The sequence below is a fragment of the Sminthopsis crassicaudata genome, chromosome 1 (assembly GCF_048593235.1).
Source record: "Sminthopsis crassicaudata isolate SCR6 chromosome 1, ASM4859323v1, whole genome shotgun sequence".
NCBI classification, from domain to species: Eukaryota; Metazoa; Chordata; class Mammalia; order Dasyuromorphia; family Dasyuridae; genus Sminthopsis; species Sminthopsis crassicaudata.
The window spans coordinates 188,331,181-188,354,644 of record NC_133617.1 but is presented as its reverse complement, the minus strand read 5'-3'; the positions used below and the strand labels follow the sequence as shown (position 1 = coordinate 188,354,644).

General features: G+C 34.0%; 1 protein-coding gene across 5 annotated transcripts in view; it reads left to right on the top strand.

Moving 5' to 3' along the window:
* DCDC2 (doublecortin domain containing 2) overlaps positions 1-23,464 on the top strand; it is a 200,764-nt gene that overhangs the window by 5,705 nt on the left and 171,595 nt on the right. For all 5 annotated transcript variants that reach the window (XM_074272693.1, XM_074272688.1, XM_074272680.1 and 2 more), the window contains one exon: positions 406-457. In XM_074272693.1, coding sequence (XP_074128794.1) covers positions 406-457 — 52 coding nt within the window. The remainder of the gene's footprint in view (positions 1-405; positions 458-23,464) is intronic.

Below are 23,464 nucleotides of genomic sequence, written 5' to 3'. Positions count from 1 at the left end.
AGTTGTAATAGAAAAATAGGGACCTCTAGAGATTACCTAATCCATCCTTCTCTCTCTGATTATAACTGAACAATCCCAGATGGATTGGTTAGATACCAATCCTAACCTATTGAATAGTTAAAATTCCTTAATAAAAGTATCTTTTTTCTGACCTCTTGAAACTTAGAGAAGAAATTATCAAGTTCTGGTCAATAATGTGGAAAGCATTTCTTGCCACTAGTTTTTTAAAAAAAATATGACTTTTTAGATATGGCTTATTATTTCAATTTTTAATAGTTCTTTGGTTGCTAAAATGTATATCTGAAAATTCTCTTACAATTTGTTGTATTTTCATTAATTGTTAACATATACTGATTATCTCATTCAAATATTACAAAAAGTGATCTTTATTTATCTATTTTTCAGCTACCTGGACATTGGAGAACCAAAGAAAAGATCAATGGAAGTTAATTCAGAGGTAATTATACTCAATTTAAATTTTTTTAAAGTCCAAATTAATATTGTTGCCCCTTTGACATTTAAAAAAATAAAGATACTAGTTCATATTTTGAACTTTGATCTTTATTTTATATCATACTGATTTTGAAAGCTTTTAAACAATTCATTTCCTACTTTAGATATGAAGCAATATTTAATAATAGCAGCAATGGGCATTATATACCCATTGCCTATTTCTTTGGTGAAATTCTTAGGAATTTTTGATGTAAAATAGAAGGGACTCTGAACCTTGACACAAAATCCTATTTCTCTTGCACCTTTATTTCCCTAAACAATTCACTTATCCCCGGATGATATGATGAGAAAGAGAACCCAGTTGGAACAGCAAAGATCCCACTGGAAATCATGAGTGCTAAAGGGAATATCTAGGTGAATAAGATTGGAGGATTATTGAACCTATCTAGTCGCTTTATATTTTGACTTCATCCTTTTACTTTTGTGCTTTATGCTCATCTGCTTCACTGGATTTACTCTTAGAATACAGAATATTTTCCTAGGTTTTAATGAAAATGACAAAGTTGAATTTTAATTAAGATAAAGCCTTCTTTGAGGATTTGGAACAAACTGTAGTTGGCTAGAACAATTAAGGTTCCAAACTCCTCTGAAATCTCAATAGGACTTTGGGAACTCTGTGGAAAAGTTTTCATAACTTTACTTATGAAAAGATGAACTACAAGAAAAATCTAGTAGAAATTTTAACCTTTTCCAGAATTCTGTTCAGTAGCTAAAATTTTTCCTTCCCACTCTTACTATGTGTAAGAAATAACATCTTTGGGTTTGTCACATTATTAAGGGAACAGCACACAGAACAAAATTGTAACACCCCTTTAGTATTCCTCAGGAGAATACTCTTTTCTCATTTATCACGTACATATAATCTTTATTGCTAAAGGAATAACATTAAATATATAGTATCTGAAAGATTGGGGGGAAGAATGAACTTCATTACTGAAGTTATTTGTATATATGCTATTCCTAAATACAACTTCACAAATAACCAATATTAATTTGCTATGTAATTTTAAAATGTAATGAGTGTTTCAATAACATTTTAAAATATGATTTTCAATGTTTGTTAAATTTATTGTTCATGAAAGTGACAGACATAGTTTCAAGTAGATCAAGGTACACATTTTGATGTTAGGCCTACATCAAAACTGAAAACTCAGTATCATTTGTCTGCAGCAGGATGAAAACTAATAAATTATTGAAGATCCTAATCCTTTAGTGAAAGATAGTTATTTGTTACCTTAAGATGGGTTGTATGGCTTAGTGATAGATGTCAATATAAGTAAGTTGAGGGATCATGGATTTCTCCTGTGAAATATAAAACTATAAAATTCAAGCAATCTTGTAAAATTTAAACATAAATTACTTTGGATTCTGATGTATTTAAAAAACAAGCCATGTTGCTAATTATCCTTAGTAATAGAAGCAGAAGCAAAAATCCTAATTAATGTATGTTTATTGTTCTTTCTTATTGAGATCATCAGTTAGCCTTTACTCTTTATTGTTGACTTGTCACAGTTTTATATATATATATATGCATATATATGTATGTATAAGTGCATACATGTTTGTATTTAGCAGATATATATCTCCTAATATATGAACTGACCTCCTAATGTATGAATATATCTTCTAATGTTGATCAACAGTTTCATAGGCTGCAAAGAGGTTAAGAAAGATGAGTTTCGAAAAAAGATCTTTAGATTTGGCAATAAGAGATAACTGTGGGAAAGGATATTTCATTGTCAGGGCTATAATGTTGCTGGCATACTATATTAGAAAAATGAAGATTTTTCTTCTACTTTTTTTTTTTTTTTTTTTTTTTTTTACTAAGGCAATTGGGGTTAAGTGACTTGCCCACTTAACTAGGAAGTGTATCACCTCTGAGAATAATATAAGCATTTAAATAGCATTTCAAAGTTTGATGAAATATACATCATCTCACCTTCACCACTCAGTAAGATATACTAATTTTTTTCCCATTTTGTAGATGAAGAAACTGAGGTTGAGAATTTAAATGATTTGTACGGGGTCATAGCTAATAAGTATTAGCCGTAGGATTTGAACTTAGGAATTTAGGACTTCCCGACTCCAAGTTCGGTGCTTTCCCACATCCAGCATACATTTAGCTTATAGATACATATTGAAAATATTCCTCATTTGGCACATAATATTAACCTAGGAAACTTCCTATGTCATTCCTATGTCTGAAACCATATTTGAACTCAAGTCCTCCTGACTTCAGGGTGGGTGCTCTATTCATTGCACCACCTAGTTACCCCAAATGAAGATATTCCAAAAAAAAACCCAAAAAAACAAACATTGTCTTGTGTGTATGTATTAAAATACATACAATACCTTATACATCTAGCCATCCATCCATCCATCCATCTATCCTTCTATCTATCTATCTTTCACTGGACCTGGGATTTTATCAGTTTAGGAAATTCAGGAGAACTTCTATAACATCAGATTAGATGTGCAATTTATAGTTCTAAAGACAGTTGCCCAGGGCATTGAGAAGTTATGTGATTTGCCTAGGGTCAAACAGCTAGTATATGTCAGAGGCAGGATTTGAAGCCCACTATTTCAGACCTAGCTGGGTCTTTATCCATTGTTCCATTTGCTTCTAAGTTATTTATGTACTATAATATATTGCTTTATAATGCTAATATATAATAACTCTGATGTCTGTACCGTTTTAGTATGATATGCTGTAACAAACTACATATTATACTGTAATATGCTATATTATTATATAGTATCATATACTGAGCTATAATATACAATATATTTGTAATGCTCTTGTATTTTAGATACATTATAAGTTAGACAAACTTTTGTGAGCTATCCTTGGAATTTAAACACCATTTACAACATTGTTTCAATGGAAAAACATATTTTGACTTTTAGATGACCTGACAGAAAACTTTTGTAGAGGTAATTCTTATTTTCATGGAATCACATAATGCCAGACTTGGAACAGATTTCAGAAATCATCTTGTCTTTTCCCATACCTGATGAATGGTATGTTTTACTTGAAGACCTCTAGTGTGGGAGGAAATAAGCTACCACCATTTCTCTCTTCTCTCTCCTCCTCTGGGGAGCTTATTTAGCTTCTGGAAAATTCTGATTTTTCAGAAGTATTTTATAGCAGACCTAAATGTATTTGTCAGTTTCTACTAATTTTTCCTACTTTTTCCTCTGGATACAAGCCATTTCAGTAAACTCTTGATTTGAATGGATTGCCCTTCAAATACTTAAAGATAGCTAATCTGATGACTCATTTTGTACTGCTTGCCCCAATATGGTTTATGGTATTTGCTCCACTCCCCAAATCCTTATATCTTTGATTGGAACTTCACAGGCAGTCTTTTTCATACAGTCATAGATGACCACTTAGGATCATTTTCAATCACTCTCTCAGAATAGTTTTACTGACTGTGATAAATCTTTGAGAAGAAAGACCATTGTCCAATATGGTTGCTCTTTTAAATAATTTAGAGAGGATAATGTTCAAGAATTTATAACCTTTAAAACTCACAACCATGCAGACTTTTAAAGTCTGAATTGCCAATTTCACATTGACCTTTGTTAAATTCTTTTGTAGTCCTGGATTGTTCTGAATATTCAATATAGTTGGGTGTAAAGGATATTGAAGAGTCTACAAGTTTTATTTTCTGCTATTAGAAAGAAGAGAAAAAGAATTGAAAATCAATTGCCAAACTTGTATGCCAAACTTGATCTCATCAACTCACCTAGATGCCACTTGGGAATGGGGAAAAGGACATGAGAAAAGAAAGAAAAATAGGAATGGAGAGGACAAGGAAAAGAGTATTAGGAAAGAACAGGAAGATTATTTTGGAATGGTTTCTCCTAGCCTAAAGAGGGAAGAATAGAAAAAAAAAATTAACAGAGTACCCTTCTGTTTGCTATTCAAAAACTGACCTTATTTATGTTGTCTAGCATAGTGCCTTACATGTAGTAAGAACCTAATACAATTTTTAATAAATAAAACTGATAGTCATATATATAAATAACAAGTGGCATTAATAAATATTTAAATAATGTTTATTAATATAATATTAATAATATTTGTTCAGTTGAATTGAACTGAGAATCAGTAGCCTAATAGACTTGTCTCTGATATCATTCAGTAAATAAACTTATATTAAGTTTGTTAAGTACTGTACTGCTCACTGAGGATACAAAGAAAAGCAATCCCTCCCCTCCCCTTTGCCCTCTGCCTTCCCAACACAGTTCCTGCTCTAAGGAAAGGCAATCTATTGCAGGAGACAACATGCAAACAACTAAGTATAAACAAGGCTGAATAAAAGTGGGAGATAGTCAATAGTGGGAAGATGCAAGAATCAAAGGGGATTGTGAAAGGCTTCTTGTAGGAAGTGGAACTTTTGCTCTTTGGGATACAGTAGAGGTTTTTCTGAGTCAAAGATGTGAAAAATGGATAGGCATTTATTTGGTTTCCATAGTTATGAAAATTGGAGAAATGAAACTTAAATTAGAAATTTGAAGGAAGACAGGAAGCAGATGTGAAGAGAGAATTCTAGGCATGGAAAACAGCCAATCAAAGTGCCCAGAAGATAGAGTGTCTTATCTGATAACAGGACAGAGACAGCCAGGTTGAACCATGGAAAAAGAATTTAACTTAGAGTAAGGAAGATTTGAGCTCAAATTTATCCTCAGACACTTACTAAATTTGTGACATTGGGCATGTCATTTAACCTCTGTTTGCTAAGGAGGCTGCTAGATGAGTCAGTGGGTAGAGCACTGGTCCTGGAGTCAGGAACTTTCATTCTAGCAAGGAAAGATTAACAGTGGAAAGCAGTAGGGCAAAGAACAAAATTTTAAAGGGGGAAATGATCTATTTGTATAAAAATATGAATAGCAGCTCTTTGAAGTGACTGAGAATAGGAAATTGATGGAGTACTAGTGTTCCCTCTCACCACTCTTGCAACCAGGACTTTCTCCTTGCTCTATCTTCCCCATCAGTATTGAATTCTTGAAAAGGCCAGATCTTTTTTGGCCGTTGTTTAGATACAATCTGGATTATATGCAATCAAAACTTCCAACTAGTTTCTTTCTCTAGATTTTTTCTTGTTAGATTTCTGCACATCCATTAGCTTCCTCTATGTTCATCTGAACACTGCTTACCATTTCCTAGTTAAGTTTTTTACTTCCATAATTTAATGTTATCCTGGTTTATATTCTTATCCTTCATCTCTCCTGATGATAATCTCTACCTGTCTCATTTAGTTCTAAATCTGTGAATCAATTTGTTGCTGATTATAAAATCAATCTCCCTAAAATTCATATTTCTATACAATGTTTAGAATAATGCTACCAGTCATGTGATTCTGAAGCTACATTTGCAAAGACTATTAGTCCAAAAAGTAACATCACTGTTATAGAGGTTGTATAGTTTAGTATGATATATGGTTATCTGAACTAACATACTTAAATAGTAATGTTTTGGACCACCCAAAGAGCAATGGAGATGCATCTAGTGGCCATATAAGTAGGCCACAACATATTACTAGTAAAGTAGGACAAGGGGCATGAAGGATATCATCAGAATTGCATGAGTGGAATATGAGAGGTGATGATGATATAAGGAAAACAAAGCTTAACTAGTGGGCCAGTTTGTACTGGCCATTAGTACTCCATTAGTACTCATGCCTCCTTTTGAAGGCCTCTATGGAAGACTTAAGGGAGGATATGGACAAAGTTTTCCCATAAGAGTGGGCTTTTTTCCTCTTGTTTGAGCCTAAGCTCTTCTGTACTACAAGTATCATGGTGTACTGGAAAGAATAATGAACATGGAATAAAAATATAAAATCTTGTTTGTTGTTCAAAATGTCTCCCATTTCCATTCTTCTCACACTTTATGCCTCACTGTCTTCATATATTCTACAATACAGTGATACTGTTTTCTTTACTGTTGCCCCAAATCTGCATCTACCTTGATGAGATCACAGGTCCATTATAGTGAAGTGAGAAGTGTTGAAGACTTTATATTCCCTTTAAAGTAAGAGCCATTGTTCAGCAGAGACTTTTTTTTTGGCTTTCTTTGTTTACCCAGCACAGTATCTTGCACAAGGTAGGCACTTAACAAATACTTGTGGCTTGATGTGAAGGATTGGAAGGTGCAAAGGAAAACCTACATGAATTTAAGAGATTACTGGTCTAAAAGATAATATTTGGCTACTGAAGAAGAAGTGGATTTAAAAAAATAAGCATGTATTTGAAGAGATCATTCTTTAATACACATATGTATCAATGCCATAAATGAATTAGATTTTACATGCTCAAAAGACCCGACCTCTGTCAGTTTTTCATATGGCTTCTCACTATTAGTAGATTTCAACTCTGCAGACTTGAGGACTCCTTTCAACTTTTCTTCTTCCAGTTTATTATAAATATGGCTAGATTACAATGTGGGACAAGTTGGAGCTTAAGTTCTTCTGTGCTATGAATTGAAAGCATGATGGTGCAGTGAAAAGAATCACAAAAAGGGAGTAAGGAGATATCAGTTCAAATGCATTTGCTTATCTGTGTTTATGTGTACCATCCTGCAACATCATGTGTAATCATGTGCCTAGGAGAAGGTAAGCTTCTTTCAAGTGAGGATTGTTTTTATTGTTGTTTGTGAATCCTCAGCATATAGTGCAATATCTTTCACATCGTAGATTCTTTAATAAATATTCCTTGAATTAAAGACTTGTGTCTATTACTTAATATCTCTGTGATCTTGGACAAATCATACTAGTCCAGGGGAAAGACTTGCATTCAAATTCTGGCTTGATCACACATTATCTGTGTGACTCTTGATAAATTATTTCATGTCTTTGGACTACAGCTTCTTTACCTGTAAAATGAGAGTGTTGTACTGGAGGATCTGCAAGGTCCCTTTCAACTCTTGATATATGAGCCTATGAGCCTTTTCTAGGGGATTCTAGGTGGTGCAGTGGATAGAATTCCACATCTGGAGTCTTAAAGACCTGAGTTCCAATTTGTCCTCAGATACTTATTACTAGCTGTGGGATGTGAGCAAGTCACTTAACCTTGTTTGCCTCATCTGGAAAATGAACTGAAGAAGGAAATAGCAAATAATGTCAGTTATTTTGCCAAGAAAACCCTAAAAGGGTTTAGAAAGAATCATATATAGCAACAAATGACTAAAGAACAAGATCCTTTTCTAGACTTTTCTTCATCTGTAAAACTAAAAAGAAAGAGGTTAGATCATGTTAGAAGTCCCTTCTAGTTCTGTGGGAAACTTCAAATAATGCCCCTCACACTAAGTCTTTTAATACTACCTCCTACTTGTTTCTCTCAGACCAGGGTAAAATTAGGTTTAAATTTTTTTTTTTATTTTTTGGATTTTTGGACCAGGTCCTACTAATGAGGGAAGTCTCCAAAGAAGACCTGCACATTTAGAGCCCCATAGAGAATTGCCTGGGGCCCTGAGAGGTTAAATTGCCACTTTTTTCTCTTTTAAATTAGTTATGGTTGAATAATTATGACATGTATTTACTCTCTATATTTGCAATGTACTGTTGAAATTTTATTTTGTCATATAATTAATTGTTTGAATTCCTGGCTGGTGCTTTTCAGTTGTAATTCTGAATTAGAACCAGTCTTTTATGATGGAATTAGTGTGAAACAGACTCCATTGTCATTTATAAAGTGCTTTAAGGTTTAGAAGGTGCTTTCACATTGATTATCTCATTCAAGTTGCACTCTGTATGCTATATGAAAAATTCTTGTTGATTTAGTTTTGCCTGAGGGGAGAAGGTAGTATAGGTAACTGAAACACAAATACAGCTGGCAAACATCCTAGTCAATAGTTTCAACCTCTTCTAAAACTACTTACATTTAAAAAGTTATTGTATTTTTCAAGCTTTAGTTTCTTTTATTTTCCCTTAGCTCATTCACTGATAGAGGTACGATTGAGAAGTGAAAAGACAGGTAGCACAAGTAAGGAGAAGATCCTGGAAAATTTAACCAATGAATTATTAGCTCATGAAAATGAGTTGTCTGTATTTTCAAGTTTTCAAAATATATTTTTCATTGAGGGTTGGAACTGTGCCATTAAAAAAAAAAAAATCTTTGTGCATTCCAGAACTTAGTACAAGGCCTTGAACAAATAGATAGAGACTGGTGTGATAACAGGATACCTTTACTAATGCAGATTAGTATCTTATCTGCCACAGAGTCTTAAGAGAATTGCTTGGAGTCTTGAGACATAAAGTGACTTAATTAATAAAGTGTTAGAAGTAGATTTTAAATCTTTGTCTTCCTGGTTTAGAGGTCATCATCTCTCTAACCTCTTCACCATACAACTTCAGCCTTGAACTAAGCTTAATGTTTGTTGAATGAATGAACCCATTTGTGACTCATACATATTGGTAGATTTTGAATTATCTTTAGGCTTTCACTGTTCATTAGCGTCTGAATGTTTTTGTTGCCTATTTTTTGCTCCTAGATGAGCTGATTGAAAACTCCTTTTCTCAAGGTGCACAGATTGCTTAAGCCTAACAGTTTATGGGGTTCACAGAGTTTTTTGCATCAATTCTTTTCATGTTATATTGACACAAGTTACAAGCTGCCAAGTAAACCACTGCAAAATGTGAAATATGACACCTTTGAACTGTTCCCATGGTTGGCAGAATGCTTTTTCCATCAGACTTCCCTCCACGAATGTATTAACCCTGCTGTGTGTTTTGATTTGTGGAGACTTGGGAATTATTTTCATCCCCTTGGGTTATAGAAATTGACGGGAGAGCATGGAGTAAATAGGTAAGGAAGGAAAGATGAGAAGTGTTGGCAGAGTTCTGAAAATCTTGAATCTTTGCCTACCTTGCAAACTTTGACTGAACTTTGGTTATATTTCAGGCTGCTAAACAATTTTAGAAGAATGGTTTGTGTTTTATAATCTTATTATCAAAACTTCACAGAGGTCTAATTTTTTTTTTTAATAATCATGTGCAAACTTTAATAGAACATACCATAAGGTTGTTACTTAAAGACTTTCTCTTGAGTCTGAGATTCTAAAAATTAAATTGGATGTAATTATTAACTTGACTGTAGGTAGGCATGGGGGCTATGTGGTTTAACTCACTAATCTTTCAGCTCTGGAATTCTGGGTTCAAAGGGACATTTCCAAATAGTTAAATTCCTAAGTAAGTCTACAATTAGCATGGAGCCTTCCAGATTATGTGCTTTTCAAGCTAACTACCTTTACTTCTAGAATTTTTGGGAAAAAAATTGGGAGATATGCAAAACCTTAAAAAATGATCATTACTACTCCAAATAATTTAAAAGTCTTACATTGAGGGCTGTTAGTTGGCTTTATTAGACAATGCTCAAATATCAATGTGCTATCCATAAGAAACCTCCTTAAAGAATGAAAGTTGTGTATATGGGGGGGCAGGTGGAGAAAAAGAGGAAGGAGAGAATGTGAGAATATCTTTGTCACGATAAAAGGCCAGATTATTATACAAAGAATGCCATGTATAAATATGAAAAATATTTTGACAATAGAATCAATCTGCTTCTTGAAAGCTAAACACTTCGGTGATTTTAGTCTGCATCTTCATTTTTTCTCTTCTTTAATCTATGTTTAAGCCAAACTAGCCCACTTGCTGTTTCCTGAAGCAGACATTCTAGTTTCCACCTTTTGCATTTGCACAAGCTGGTCCCCATTTCTGGAATGAAGTCTCTCATTACTTCTAACCTTAACTTTCATTAAAGTTTAGGTACCAAAAATATGTTTGCCTAAAAGACTATTTTACATCAGATTCATACAAGGCAACTACTCACATTGAGGTCAGAGGAAGCAATGATAGGGACAAGCTCAATGTCTTTCTGAAGAACATTTGAATTGATTGGAAAGTATGGGAGATGCTGGAATAAGAGTCCAGCATACTATGCCTGCATCAAAAAAAAATGCTATACTCTTTAATACTATATAATATATACTCTATAAAAAGATGGTATATACAAAATAAATGCTATATATAATTTCAGTAGCTCAAAAGAATGTGAGATATGCAAATTTAGACTATCTTTGCTCCAGATGTTCATGTGGACTATTTGTATCCCAACTGTGGTAAAGTCTTCTGCATTTGTATTGATCTGATCAGCCAGTTGGACACACTGTACCTTGATCCACACTTTTTAGTCCTCTTTAAGATTTAAAGGCAATAACCAATCAACCATTTCTTCTAGGAAGCCTTTGCTTCCCACAGTTATTAGTATACTTTTCATCTCAAATTATCTTGAATTTACATATTTCTCTCTCTGTGAAATACTTTCCCACACCTCCATCATATTGAATGTAAACTCATTATTTTTGTTTTATTTTTGTATACCTAGTGCCTAGCACAGTGTTTATATAAGCATGTTTATATAATGCTAGTTGTACTGAATTCTGTATAGCTGACATTTTATATTTAGAATTTCTTTTGTAAGACTAAAAGATTGAATAAAGAATTAGATGCCAACACAATCTATATACTTGTTAAAGCTGGGTTAAAATTGTAGGATATTCTTCAAACTAATATTTCTTTTGGATCAAATCTCTGATTCCAATTTAGTCCTTTTGGTCATTCCAATAAGACACCCAGTATTCATCTCTGCTTATGTTGTTTTTTAAAAAAATATTTTTCAATGAATAAAAATATATTTTTCTTCCCTCCTGCCTTCTCTCCCATTGTGGAGAAAAAAGAACCAAACAAAATCATTGTAATAAGTGTCAGGAAAACAAATCATGACATTGTCCATATCCAAAAATATGCATTTCTGAATTGTCTCAATCATTGCTCTCTCAGGAAGACTTTCATCACTGGCTTTCTAGAATCATGGTTGATTATGGCCATTGATCAGAATTTTTAAATCTTTTAACCTTGTTTATTTTAACTTGTGCTGAATTCCATATAATAAGGGTAGTGGTTTAAATCGATGCTTTAACATGGCATTTAGGTCTACCAAAAAAACCCACAGAATTAATTTAGATCAACTCCAGCAATATACAGAAAAGAAAACTGGTGCTCAGAAAGTTTATATGATTAGTTTAATATCATACAAAGTAGGAAGAGAATGATAATTAGAACCCAGATCTTCTCACTTCAAGCCTAGCATTCTTTCCACTACACTAAAATAATTGCAAAGGACATATTTAAATAAGAATTTACATATTGTTCTCATTTTTTGGACATTTCACCAGTTCTGCCAAGCTAAAGCATTTGACATTGATGGAGTTCTTTAAATATCTACCTATTAGAAAACCAGTACTAAAATTTACATTTTAGGAGAATTCTTAGAACAAATGAATTATTATTATTTTTTTTTTTGCTGAAGTTAGAAAAATTGAATACAACACAAGCACAAAGTATTTTGATGAATACAACAGTAGGAATAAACATTTGTAATTGTTTTAAATGACTAAATTGAGTAAAGACAATTGAACATATATCATCTACAAGGAGTGATAATTTTGTTTCCTCATTACCTATTCTAATTCCTTCAATTTCCTTTTCTTCTCTTATTGATAAAGCTAACATTTCTAGTACAATATCGGATAATAGTGATAATAATGCGTAACTTTGTTTTACTCTTGATCTTATTGGGAAACCTTATAGTTTATCCCTATTACATATAATACTTGCAAATAGTTTTAGATAGATGCTATTTATCATTTTAAGGAAAACTCCATTCCTATGCTCTCTAGTTTTTTAATAGGAATGGATGTTGTATTTTATCAAGTGATTTTCTGCATATATTGAGATAATAATATGATTTTTGTTAGTTTGGTTATTGATATAGTCAATTATGTTGATAATTTTCCTAATATTGCATTTAATTTTTTAATAATTGCTTTTAATTTTCCAAGTACGCGTGTAAAGGGCTGAAACTCTGAGTTGATGCACTGAGGTCGGACTATTGAACACTTAAAGCTAATTACTGATTGGACAATACTCAATTAGCATGTGCTTGGAAAATGGCCCTTCCCACTATTTTGTGCTGATTCAATCTTTTGGTGTATACAGAGAATTGTGGGAAGGATTAGGGGGTGGAGGAAGACATGACAGAATCACCTTGGGTGATAGAGAAAGAGAGGAGAGTCTTGCGTCCATCCAACTCACTTCTACCCCAAAGACCAAGAATAAAGACCAAGGACTTTTGCTTATCCGGACTCTGGCTGATTCTAAGGTATCCAGGGTGCTAACTTGGTCTTCACATACATGCAAAGATAATTTTCAAGATACACTTTTGTAAAACCTTGTGTTCCAAAATTTTTTCCCTCCCTCCCTACTCTCCCTTGCCCTAGAAAGCAAGCAATCCAATGTAGGTTAAACATGTAACATGCACTTTGTATTCAGAGTTATTTATATGTCCTATATCCCCCATTAGAATTATAATGTCCATGAAGTATATGTCTTAATCACTTCATTGTGTCCCATAAAACAGTGATTGGCACAGAGTAAGTGCTTAATATTTGTTACATTGAATTGATTTAGTTACTGAGATGATATAGATTAGATAAAGATATAGATTAGATTATTCTATTGTGACTGATTTAGGCATAATTGGATAGTGGGAAGATAGCTTGATATGAACTCACCTTTTGATGTCTTGTCTAATCTAAGATGCTGGAATTTATTAGATTCTTACAGAAATTATAAAAGGGAGGCATTGGGAAGTCATCACATGGATTTACAGGTTTTGAAATGTAAAAATCTTTAGAAATCACCTAGTTTAATTCTTCCATTTTATAGATGAGGAGACCAAGGCCTAGACAAGTGAAGTGTCTTGCTTAACAGCATAATTTGAACCCAGTTTTCACCACTGCATATTTCATTAAGCTTATAGAAGATATTACTCATATGTGATATGAAACCATATTCTCCCAAGGATAGAATGATTTGGACAATCCTTGCAATATTTTTCTTTTCTTTTTAAATTTATATAACACTTTCTCTGTCATCATGCATATTCATTTGTATTGATTATGATTTTCTAGCACCAACATGGGGAGGACAAGGAAACAAGTTTTGTGGTAATTCTATGAAAATAAAAGATAAGGGAAGGTTTTTTCCCCTTTTAATTGTGGTTTTAATGAAGAATAAAGGGAGGGGACACCACAGTATGTGAAGAAGTAGCAATCTATCCAGGAGAAATTGGATATTTTTTCCCATGAAAAAGCTGCAGAGAATAAAAGAAGGGTAAAAGTGGTTGAAGGATCCAAGAAATTGAATTTCTAAGGATATAGCATAATTAAGTGTAAAAAAAGCATTATCAGATGTATACCTATTTTTCTGGGTAGTCTGTAGAAGACATAAAGAAGACAGTCTTAACTCCACAAAGGTGATTTGTCTTTAGTTCAGAGAAGGTAATGTTTATTTTGAAATTTCTGGAAAAGGAATATTTTTAAAGTGTGGGAAACTTTAAATTCCCAGTGTCAACACACCACTAATAAATCATTCAGCCCTTCAGTACTGATTAGCTTATCCAGAGTACTATATTAATGAGGCCAAGGTCAGCGATTTGATTCTAGTGTATGCCAGATAAGTTTGCTCATTTCATGGCCAGAGACTGTGATCTTTGTTCTGCCTGCTGTTTTGTAAATGCATGTTTTGGATAAAAAAGAGGGAATCACCATGTGAATAAAGCAATGCAAAACCATTACTGTGTATTAGAAAAGCAGATTCCCAAAGCCCTTCCAGTCCTGGTTCATGAATGTCATCTTCCAGGGACAATGGCCAGTGTTTTACTATCAAAGGATTTAATCAGTTTCAGCACACTTCAGAACAGATGGAGGGCACCGATCTTTTTTTCTTTCCTTCCTTTGTCTAAGATGGGGTTTCTTTATTTTTGCTTGTTCAGTTTCCACATGAATGCTATTGCTCTAGACTCTAGCATGGACAAACAATGAAAATATCCATTAATCATCATGAAAGACTCTTTTATAATCAGTCAGCTAGATCAAGCCCAGATGTCATTCGATGATTACATAGTTTAGATGTTTGGTTTGTTGAAATAATGTTGGAATAATGTTGGTTTCAACACACCTGTTCTATGGAAAAAACTCTTAGCAGAGAAGGTTTATGGGAGGGAGTCTGGTCTATCAGCAATGTCTAATATTTAACCAATAGCATTTCTCTCTAGGAAATTCCCATGCCATTTTTTTTCTTTCCTTTTTATAGTAGCCAAAACTTTTGAATTTCAAAGATGCAAGTACTGTTATTACCTACTACTGACTCTCTGTAAACTTACACAAGACAGGTTCATTAAGCTGTCAGGTTTAGCAAGTTAAAAAAAAGCAAGTTATCTTTTTCAAAATGAATTTAATTTACTTTAAAAGTTTAATCTGTACTTTACAAATTGGTTTATAGAAGCAAAAAATTAAGAGCAGTGAGTCAGTTTACCTAGTTATAAGCAGATAGTCACATAGGCTAATATAGCATTATAATGTAGGATGTCTTATAGATAATTTTATTTTCTTTGCTTATAGTAAGCAAAAAATAATCCACTTAAATTTTACAATTCTTTTTTTTTAATTTTAATAGTTTTTATTTACCAGATATATGCATGGGCAATTTTACAACATTGACAATTGCCAAACCCTTTGTTCTAATTTTTCCCCTTCTTCCCCCCACCCCCAATGGCAGGTTGACCAATACATGTAAAATATGTTAGAGTATAAATTAAGTACAATATATGTATACATGTCTAAACAGTTGTTTTGCTCTACAAAAAGAATTGGACTTTGAAATAGTGTACAATTAGCCTGTGAAGGAAATCCAAAATGCAGGTGGACAAAATTAGAGGCATTGGGAATTCTAGTAGTGGTTCATAATCATCTCCTAGAGTTCTTTTGCTGGGTGTAGTTGGTTCAGTTCATTACTGCTCTATTGGAACTGATTTGGTTCATCTCCTTGTTGAAAATGGCCACATCCATTAGAATTGATCATCACATAGTATTGTTGTTGAAGTATACAACGATTTCCTGGTCCTGCTCATTTCACTCAGCATCAGTTCATGAAAGTCTCTCCAGGACTTTCTGAAATCATCCCGCTGGTCATTTCTTACAGAACAATAATATTCCATAATATTGACATACCACAATTTATTCAGCCAATCTCCAATTAATGGGCATCCATGTAGTTTCCAGTTTCTGGCCACCACAAAGAAAGCTGCCACAAACATTCTTGCACATACAGGTCCCTTTCTATTCTTTAAGATCTCTTTGGGATACAAACCCAGTAGCAAAGGGTATGCACAGTTTGATAACTTTTTGAGCATAGTTCCAAATTGCTCTCCAGAATGGCTGGATGTATTCACAGTTCCACCAACAATGTATCAGTGTGTCCCTGTTTTCCCACATCCCCTCCAACATTCTGCATTACCTTTCTCTGTCATTCTAGCCAATCTGACAGGTGTGTAGTCGTATCTCAGAGTTGTCTTAATTTGCATTTCTCTGATTAATAATGACTCTTCATATGACTAGAAAGAGTTTCAATTTCTTCAAATGAGAATTGTCTGTTCATATACTTTGACCATTTATCAATTGGAGAATGGTTTGATTTCTTATAAATTAGAGTCAATTTTCTATATACTTTGGAAATGAGGCCTTTATCTGAACCTCTGATTGTAAAAATGTTTTCCCAGTTTATTGTTTCCCTTCTAATCTTATCTGCATTAGTTTTGTTTGTACAAAAACTTTTCGATTTGATATAATTAAATTTTTCTACTTTGTGATCAGTAATGATCTCTAGTTCTTCTTTGGACATAAATTCATTCCTCTTCCACAGGTCTGAGAGGTAAACTATCCTATGTTCCTCTAATTTATTTCTAATCTCATTCTTTATTCCTAGGTCATGAACCCATTTTGACCTGACCTCGGTGTACGGTGTTAAGTGTGGGTCAATGACTAGTTTCTGCCATATTAATTTCCAATTTTCCCAGCAATTTTTGTCAAACAGTGAGTTATTATCCCAAAGGCTGGGGTTCTTGGGTTTGTCAAACACTAGGTTATTAGAGTTATTGATTATTTTGTCCTTTGGACCTAACCTATTCCACTGATCAACTAGTCTATTTCTTAGCCAATACCAAATGGTTTTGGTAACTGCTGCTTTATAATATAATTTTAGATCTGGTACAGATAGGCCACCTTAATTTGATTTTTTTCATTAATACCCTTGAAATTCTTGACTTTTTATTTTTCCATATGAACTTTGAACTTTGTTGTTATTTTTTCTAAGTCATTAAAATAGTTTTTTGGGAGTCTGATTGGTATAGCGCTAAATAAATAGATTAGGTAGTATTGTCATCTTTATTATATTTGCTTGCCCTATCCAAGAGCATTTAATATTTTTCCGATTGGTTAGATCAGATTTAATTTGTGTGGAAAGTCTTTTGTAGTTTTGCTCATATAGTTTCTGATTTTCCCTTGGCGGATAGATTCCTAAATATACTATCAGTATTTACTTTAAATGGAATTTCTCTCTGTAACTCTAACTGTTGGATTTTGTTAGTGACATATAAGAATGCTGATGATTTATGTGGGTTTATTTTGTATCCTGCAACTTTGCTAAAGGTGTGGATTATTTCTAATAGCTTTTTAGTTGAATCTTTGGGATTCTCTATGTATACCATCATATCATCAGCAAAGAATGATAAGCATTTGTAATACAATGTTGAATAGTAATGGTGATAGTGGACAACCTTGTTTCACCCCTGATCTTAATGGGAATGGATGCAATCTTTCCCCATTACACATGATGCTTATTGATGGTTTTAAATAGATGCTACTAATTATTTTAAGGAAAAGTCCATTTATTCCTATACTCTCAAGTATTTTTAATAGAAATGAATGTTGGATTTTATCAAATGTTTTTTCTGCATCTATTGAGATGATCATATGATTTTTGTTAATTTGGTTATTAGTATGGCCAATTATACTGATAGTTTTCCTAATATTGAACCAGCCCTGAATTCCTTGTATAAATCCTACTTGATCATAGTGTATTATCCTGGGGATGATTTTCTGTAGTCTTTTTGCTAATATCTTATTTAAGATTTTAGCATCAATATTCATTAGAGAAATTGGTCTATAGTTTTCTTTCTCTGTTTTCAACCTACCTGGTGGTAGGACTCCTTCATTCCCTATTTTTTCTAATAGTTTATATAACATTGGAGCTAATTGTTCTTTGAATGTTTGGTAGAATTCACCTATGAATCCATCTGGTCCTGGAGATTTTTTCTTAGGGAGTTGATTAATAGCTTGTTCTATTTCTTTTTTTTTTTTTTTTGAAATGGGACTATTTAAGCAATTTACTTCCTCTTCTCTTAATCAGGAAAGCCTATATTTTTGGAGGTAGTCCTCCATTTCACTTAGGTTATCAAATTTATTGGCATAAAGTTGGGCAAAATAATTGCTTATTATTTCTCTAATTTCCTCCTCATTGGTGGACAGTTCAAATTTTACAATTCTTTTGTAAATTTACATCGAAGTTGACTCTTCTACTCTGTTTATAGTTTGTTCAATAAATCTTAATGTGAATTCCAATGGAACAATTGAATCAAGAAACTGTATTGACTGATTTTTAAGGCACATCCCTTAACCCTACTGTCTATGTAAAGGTGTGTATACACATGGAAGATGGTATACACTTACATATTTACATATCTCTTCAAATGCAGTTGATACATTTTTGTCATCTACATACAAATATATGAAGACACCACAGAAGACATAGAAACCCAGAATTTTAAAGCTGGAAGTGTTCTTGAAATTTTCTGTCAAACACAAGATACCTTTCTATTACATCTCCCTAGCTGCTTACTATAGTGGGGGAAGGAATTGATAGTTTTTTTTTAAGCATTACTTATTTTGGCAATTCACTTATCTCATGTTTTATAATTTTGGAGTGAGAAGACCAGCATTCAAATTCTGCTACATAGCAACTTGGTCTGGGCAGCTGTCATTTAACCACTGTGTACTTCAGTGGCTCCTTGTCCTGTCTGCCTCATAGAATTGTAAGGAAAACAATTTGTAAGCGGTGAACCTCTCTTTTAGGGGCTTTTAGCCATTTTTTGTATCATTAACCCCTTGGGCAGTCTGAAGTCTGTGGATCACCTTCCTAGAATAATGCTTTCAAATGCATAAAATATATAGATTTATAGATGAAATCACAGATTAATGAAAACAAAAATATATATATATATGTATGTATGTATTTAACATCTGAGTTCACAGGTCCCCTAAAATATATCACAGTCCCCCAGCTTAAGAATCTCCTTGCTATTCTATATAAATTATCATTAAGCCTGATAGATATTTCACCTGAATCTCTTCAATAACAAAGAACTATAATGGCTATAAGGCCATTGCATAGTCCTTGTCTTTAGAATTTTTTAAAAAAATTGAACTGAAGTCAGACTTTCTGCAACATTGTTCCAGTTGTCCTAGGTGCTAGGACAAAAGAGATTGTCTATCCTTATTACCATATAACAACTTTTCACATCTTTGAAAGTGGCTGTTCTGGCAGGGGGCGGAGCCAAGATGGCGGAGAGGAAACACACGACTCAGTGAACGTCCTCACTCCCTCACAACCAATTAGATAAATTAAGTCTCAAAATTAGCTCAGGACTGATAGATACCACAAGGACTGGAAGCACGACTTACCAGCTGAAGAGAATCTGGAGTTTCAACAGGAAAGGTCAGTTCTCAGGGGAGGAATAAGAAAGACCAGCACAGACGGTGGGGTAGGGGCACACTGCGCCCATTGCGCTGGGAAGGGCTCTGGGATCAGAGAAGCCACTGAGGTAAAGGAATCTGGCACAGGCTGTTAGCTCTTCTCTGCTAATTATTTAGCAGTTCAGAAGAGAAAGCCAAAATATTTTAAAACTCAGATTAAACTTTCCCGGGACCCTGGGGGTGACTCGGCACCAGGGGGTGTGGCCTCAGCTACCTCCTGAGAATAGTTAAGAGACTGACAAGTGGGTGGATACGGCCCAAGGCAACACACACTGCCTAGCTTAGCTGGAGGGAGTGGAACTCAGCTCCAGGAAGTCCCAGAGAAGCGGAACCTTTGAACTAGGGACCGCGGTTTCTGGCAGACACTTCCAGTTTGAGCGCAGGGGCTTCTTACGTCACCTGCTGCAGACACCCACTCCCCACCCGGACACATAGCCTGGGCTTCCTGCAGTCTTCACTATTCTACGCCCTCAAAGCACAGCAGTGCTAATCACCTCTGAGGCACTCCCAGGGAGAGGGTGGGGAACTCTCTCCCAGAGCTCTCTCTTAGCTCAGGCTCAGGAGCCGCTGCATCCATCCCATCTGGGAGGAAGCTGGTAAAGAAGTAAATAATTTCCTACCCCAGAGACAGACCCCAAAAGATTTTTTTTAAGTATGAACAAAAAAGCTAGAAAAACCATAGATTCCTTCTATACAGAGAAAGAGCGGGTGTCCAACCCCGAGGAAGTTGACAGCAGAGAATCAGATAACAACCTAAAGGGGAACGATTCCTGCCCCCCATCACATAACTCTCTCCTAGAAGAAGCTCTTAAGAAATTGAGGGAGATCGAGGAAAAATGGGGAAAAGAAAGGGAAGTTATGATAGAGAATAATAATGTCCTGAAATTGGAGTTGGAAAAAATAAAGAATTCACAGGAGATGCAGGGAAACAAAATTAGTGAATTAGAAAAGGTTAAAAAAACACAGGAAAGTAGGATTTCTGAATTGGAAAAGATAAAAAAGTCTCAAGAAAATAGAATTTCTGAATTGGAAAAAGAAAATAATTCTCAAAAAAAAAAAAAATTAGGGAAATGGAAAAAAACTCAATAGAGCAAAAATAATTCATTTAAAAACGAAATTGGGCATTTACAAAAAGAACTAAAAACTGTGAAAGAAGAAAATAACTCCTTAAAAGTCAGGATGGAACAAATAGAAATGAATGATTCACAGAGAACCCAAGAATCAGTCAAACAAAACAAAAAAAATGAGAAGCTGGAGAACAACGTCAAATACTTACTGGGAAAATCTATAGACCTGGAAAATAGATCTAGGAGAGATAATCTGCGGATTATTGGACTTCCAGAAAACTATGACCAAAAAAAGAGCCTAGATTCTATTTTACAGGAAATTATCAAAGAGAACTGTCCAGAGATAATAGAAACAGAAGGGAAAGTAGATGTGGAAAGAATTCATCGAACTCCTTCTGAAATAGACCCTAAAAAAAGAACACCACGGAATATTGTGGCTAAGCTGCAGAATTACCACACAAAGGAGAAAATCCTGCAAGCAGCTAGAAAAAAACAATTTAAATACCAAGGTGCCACAATAAGGGTCACCCAAGATCTGGCTGCCTCCACATTAAAAGATAGAAGGGCCTGGAACCTGATATTCCGAAAGGCAAAAGATCAAGGACTGCAACCAAGAATGAACTACCCAGCTAAGTTTAGCATCTTTTTCCATGGAAGAAGATGGTCATTCAATGAAACAGAGGAATTCTATATGTTTCTAAGAAAAAAACCAGACTTAAACAAAAAATTTGATCTACATCCACAAGACTGAAGAGAAACAGAAAAAGGTACACAGAACCCTTGAGAACTGTAACTTTGTTGTGGGTATATAAAAAATACTCAAGGATAATTTGATTTTACTGATATAAAAGAAAAAAAGGGGGGTGTGGTAAAGGGAAGGAGGTCGGTTCAGAAAAAGGGGAAGGAGTGATAAAAAGAGGGAAACTACATCCCAGGAAGAGACATAGAAAATACACCATATCTGAGGGAACTTAGTGAGGGGGAGAATCATTGTGTGAATCTTACTCTCATCAGAAGAGGCTCAAAGAGTAAATAATTAACATATTTGTTTTTCAGAGAATTTTCTCTCACCTCATTAAAAGGGGGGAGAGGAAAAGGGGAAAGGAAAAGGAGAATAAGTGAAGGGACTTGGAGGGAGGGGGGAGGGATCCTAAAAAAAAAAAAAAAAAAAAAAGAGGGAGGGTTGCGCGTCACAAGGGGGGTCTGTAAATTAAATATCGGGGAGGGGGATCAGGGGGGTCAAGGGAAAAAAGTATAATCTGGGGATAATACGATGGCAGGAAATACAGAATTAGTAATTTTAACTGTAAATGTAAATGGGATGAACGATCCCATCAAACGGAGACGGATAGCAGATTGGATCAAAAAGCAGAACCCTACAATATGTTGTCTACAGGAAACACACTTAAAGCAGGGAGATACATACAGAGTAAAGGTAAAAGGTTGGAACAGAGCTTATTATGCTTCAGGTAAAGCCAAAAAAGCAGGGGTAGCTATCCTTATCTCAGATCAAGCAAAAGCAGAAGTAGATCTCGTTAAAAAAGATAAGGAAGGAAACTATATCCTGCTGAAAGGTAGCATAAATAATGAAGCCATATCAATACTAAACATATATGCACCAAGTGGTATAGCATCTAACTTTCTAAAGGAAAAGTTAAGAGAACTGCAAGAAGAAATAGACAGTAAAACTATAATAGTGGGAGATCTCAACCTTGCACTCTCAGATTTAGACAAATCAAACCACAAAACAAACAAGAAAGAAATTAAAAAAGTAAATAGAACATTAGAAAAACTAGGTATGATAGACCTTTGGAGAAAACTGAATGGCAATAGGAAGGAATATACTTTCTTCTCAGCAGTTCATGGATCCTATACAAAAATTGACCATATATTAGGACATAAAGATCTCAAAATTAAATGTAGGAAGGCAGAAATAATAAATGCCTTCTTCTCAGATCACAATGCAATAAAAGCTACATTCAGTAAAAAGTTAGGGGTAAATAGACCAAAAAGTAATTGGAAACTGAATAATCTCATCTTAAAGAATGACTGGGTGAAAGAGCAAATTATAGAAACAATTAACAATTTCACCCAAGATAATGATAATGATGAGACATCATATCAAAATCTTTGGGATGCAGCTAAAGCAGTAATAAGGGGAAATTTTATATCTTTAGAGGCTTATTTGAAGAAAATTGAGAAAGAGAAGATTAACGAATTGGGCTTACAACTTAAAAGGCTAGAAAAAGACCAAATTATAAACCCCCAACCAAAAATTAAACTCGAAATACAAAAATTAAAAGGAGAAATCAATAAAATTGAAAGTAAAAAAACTATTGAATTAATAAATAAAACCAAGAGTTGGTTTTATGAAAAAGCCAATAAAATAGATAAACCTTTGGTAAATTTGATCAAAAAAAAGAAAGAGGAAAATCAAATTGATAGTCTTACAAATGAAAAGGGGGATCTTTCCACCAATGAAGAGGAAATTAGAGAAATAATAAGGAGTTACTTTGCCCAACTTTATGCCAATAAATTTGATAACTTAAGTGAAATGGATGACTTTCTCCAAAAATATAGGCTCCCTAGATTAACAGAGGAGGAGATAAATTGCTTAAATAGTCCCATTTCAGAAAAAGAAATAGAACAAGCTATTAATCAACTCCCCAGGAAAAAATCCCCAGGGCCAGATGGATTCACATGCGAATTCTACCAAACATTTAAAGAACAATTAGCCCCAATGTTATATAAATTATTTGAAAAAATAGGGGATGAAGGAGTCCTACCAAACTCCTTTTATGACACAGACATGGTACTGATACCTAAACCTGGTAGATCGAAAACTGAGAAAGAAAATTATAGACCAATCTCCTTAATGAATATTGATGCTAAAATCTTAAATAAGATATTAGCAAAAAGACTTCAGAAAATCATCTCCAAGATAATACACTATGATCAAGTAGGATTTATTCCAGGAATGCAGGGCTGGTTTAATATTAGGAAAACTATTAATATAATTGACCATATTAATAATCAAATTAATAAGAACCATATGATCATCTCAATAGATGCAGAAAAAGCATTTGACAAAATCCAACATCCATTCCTA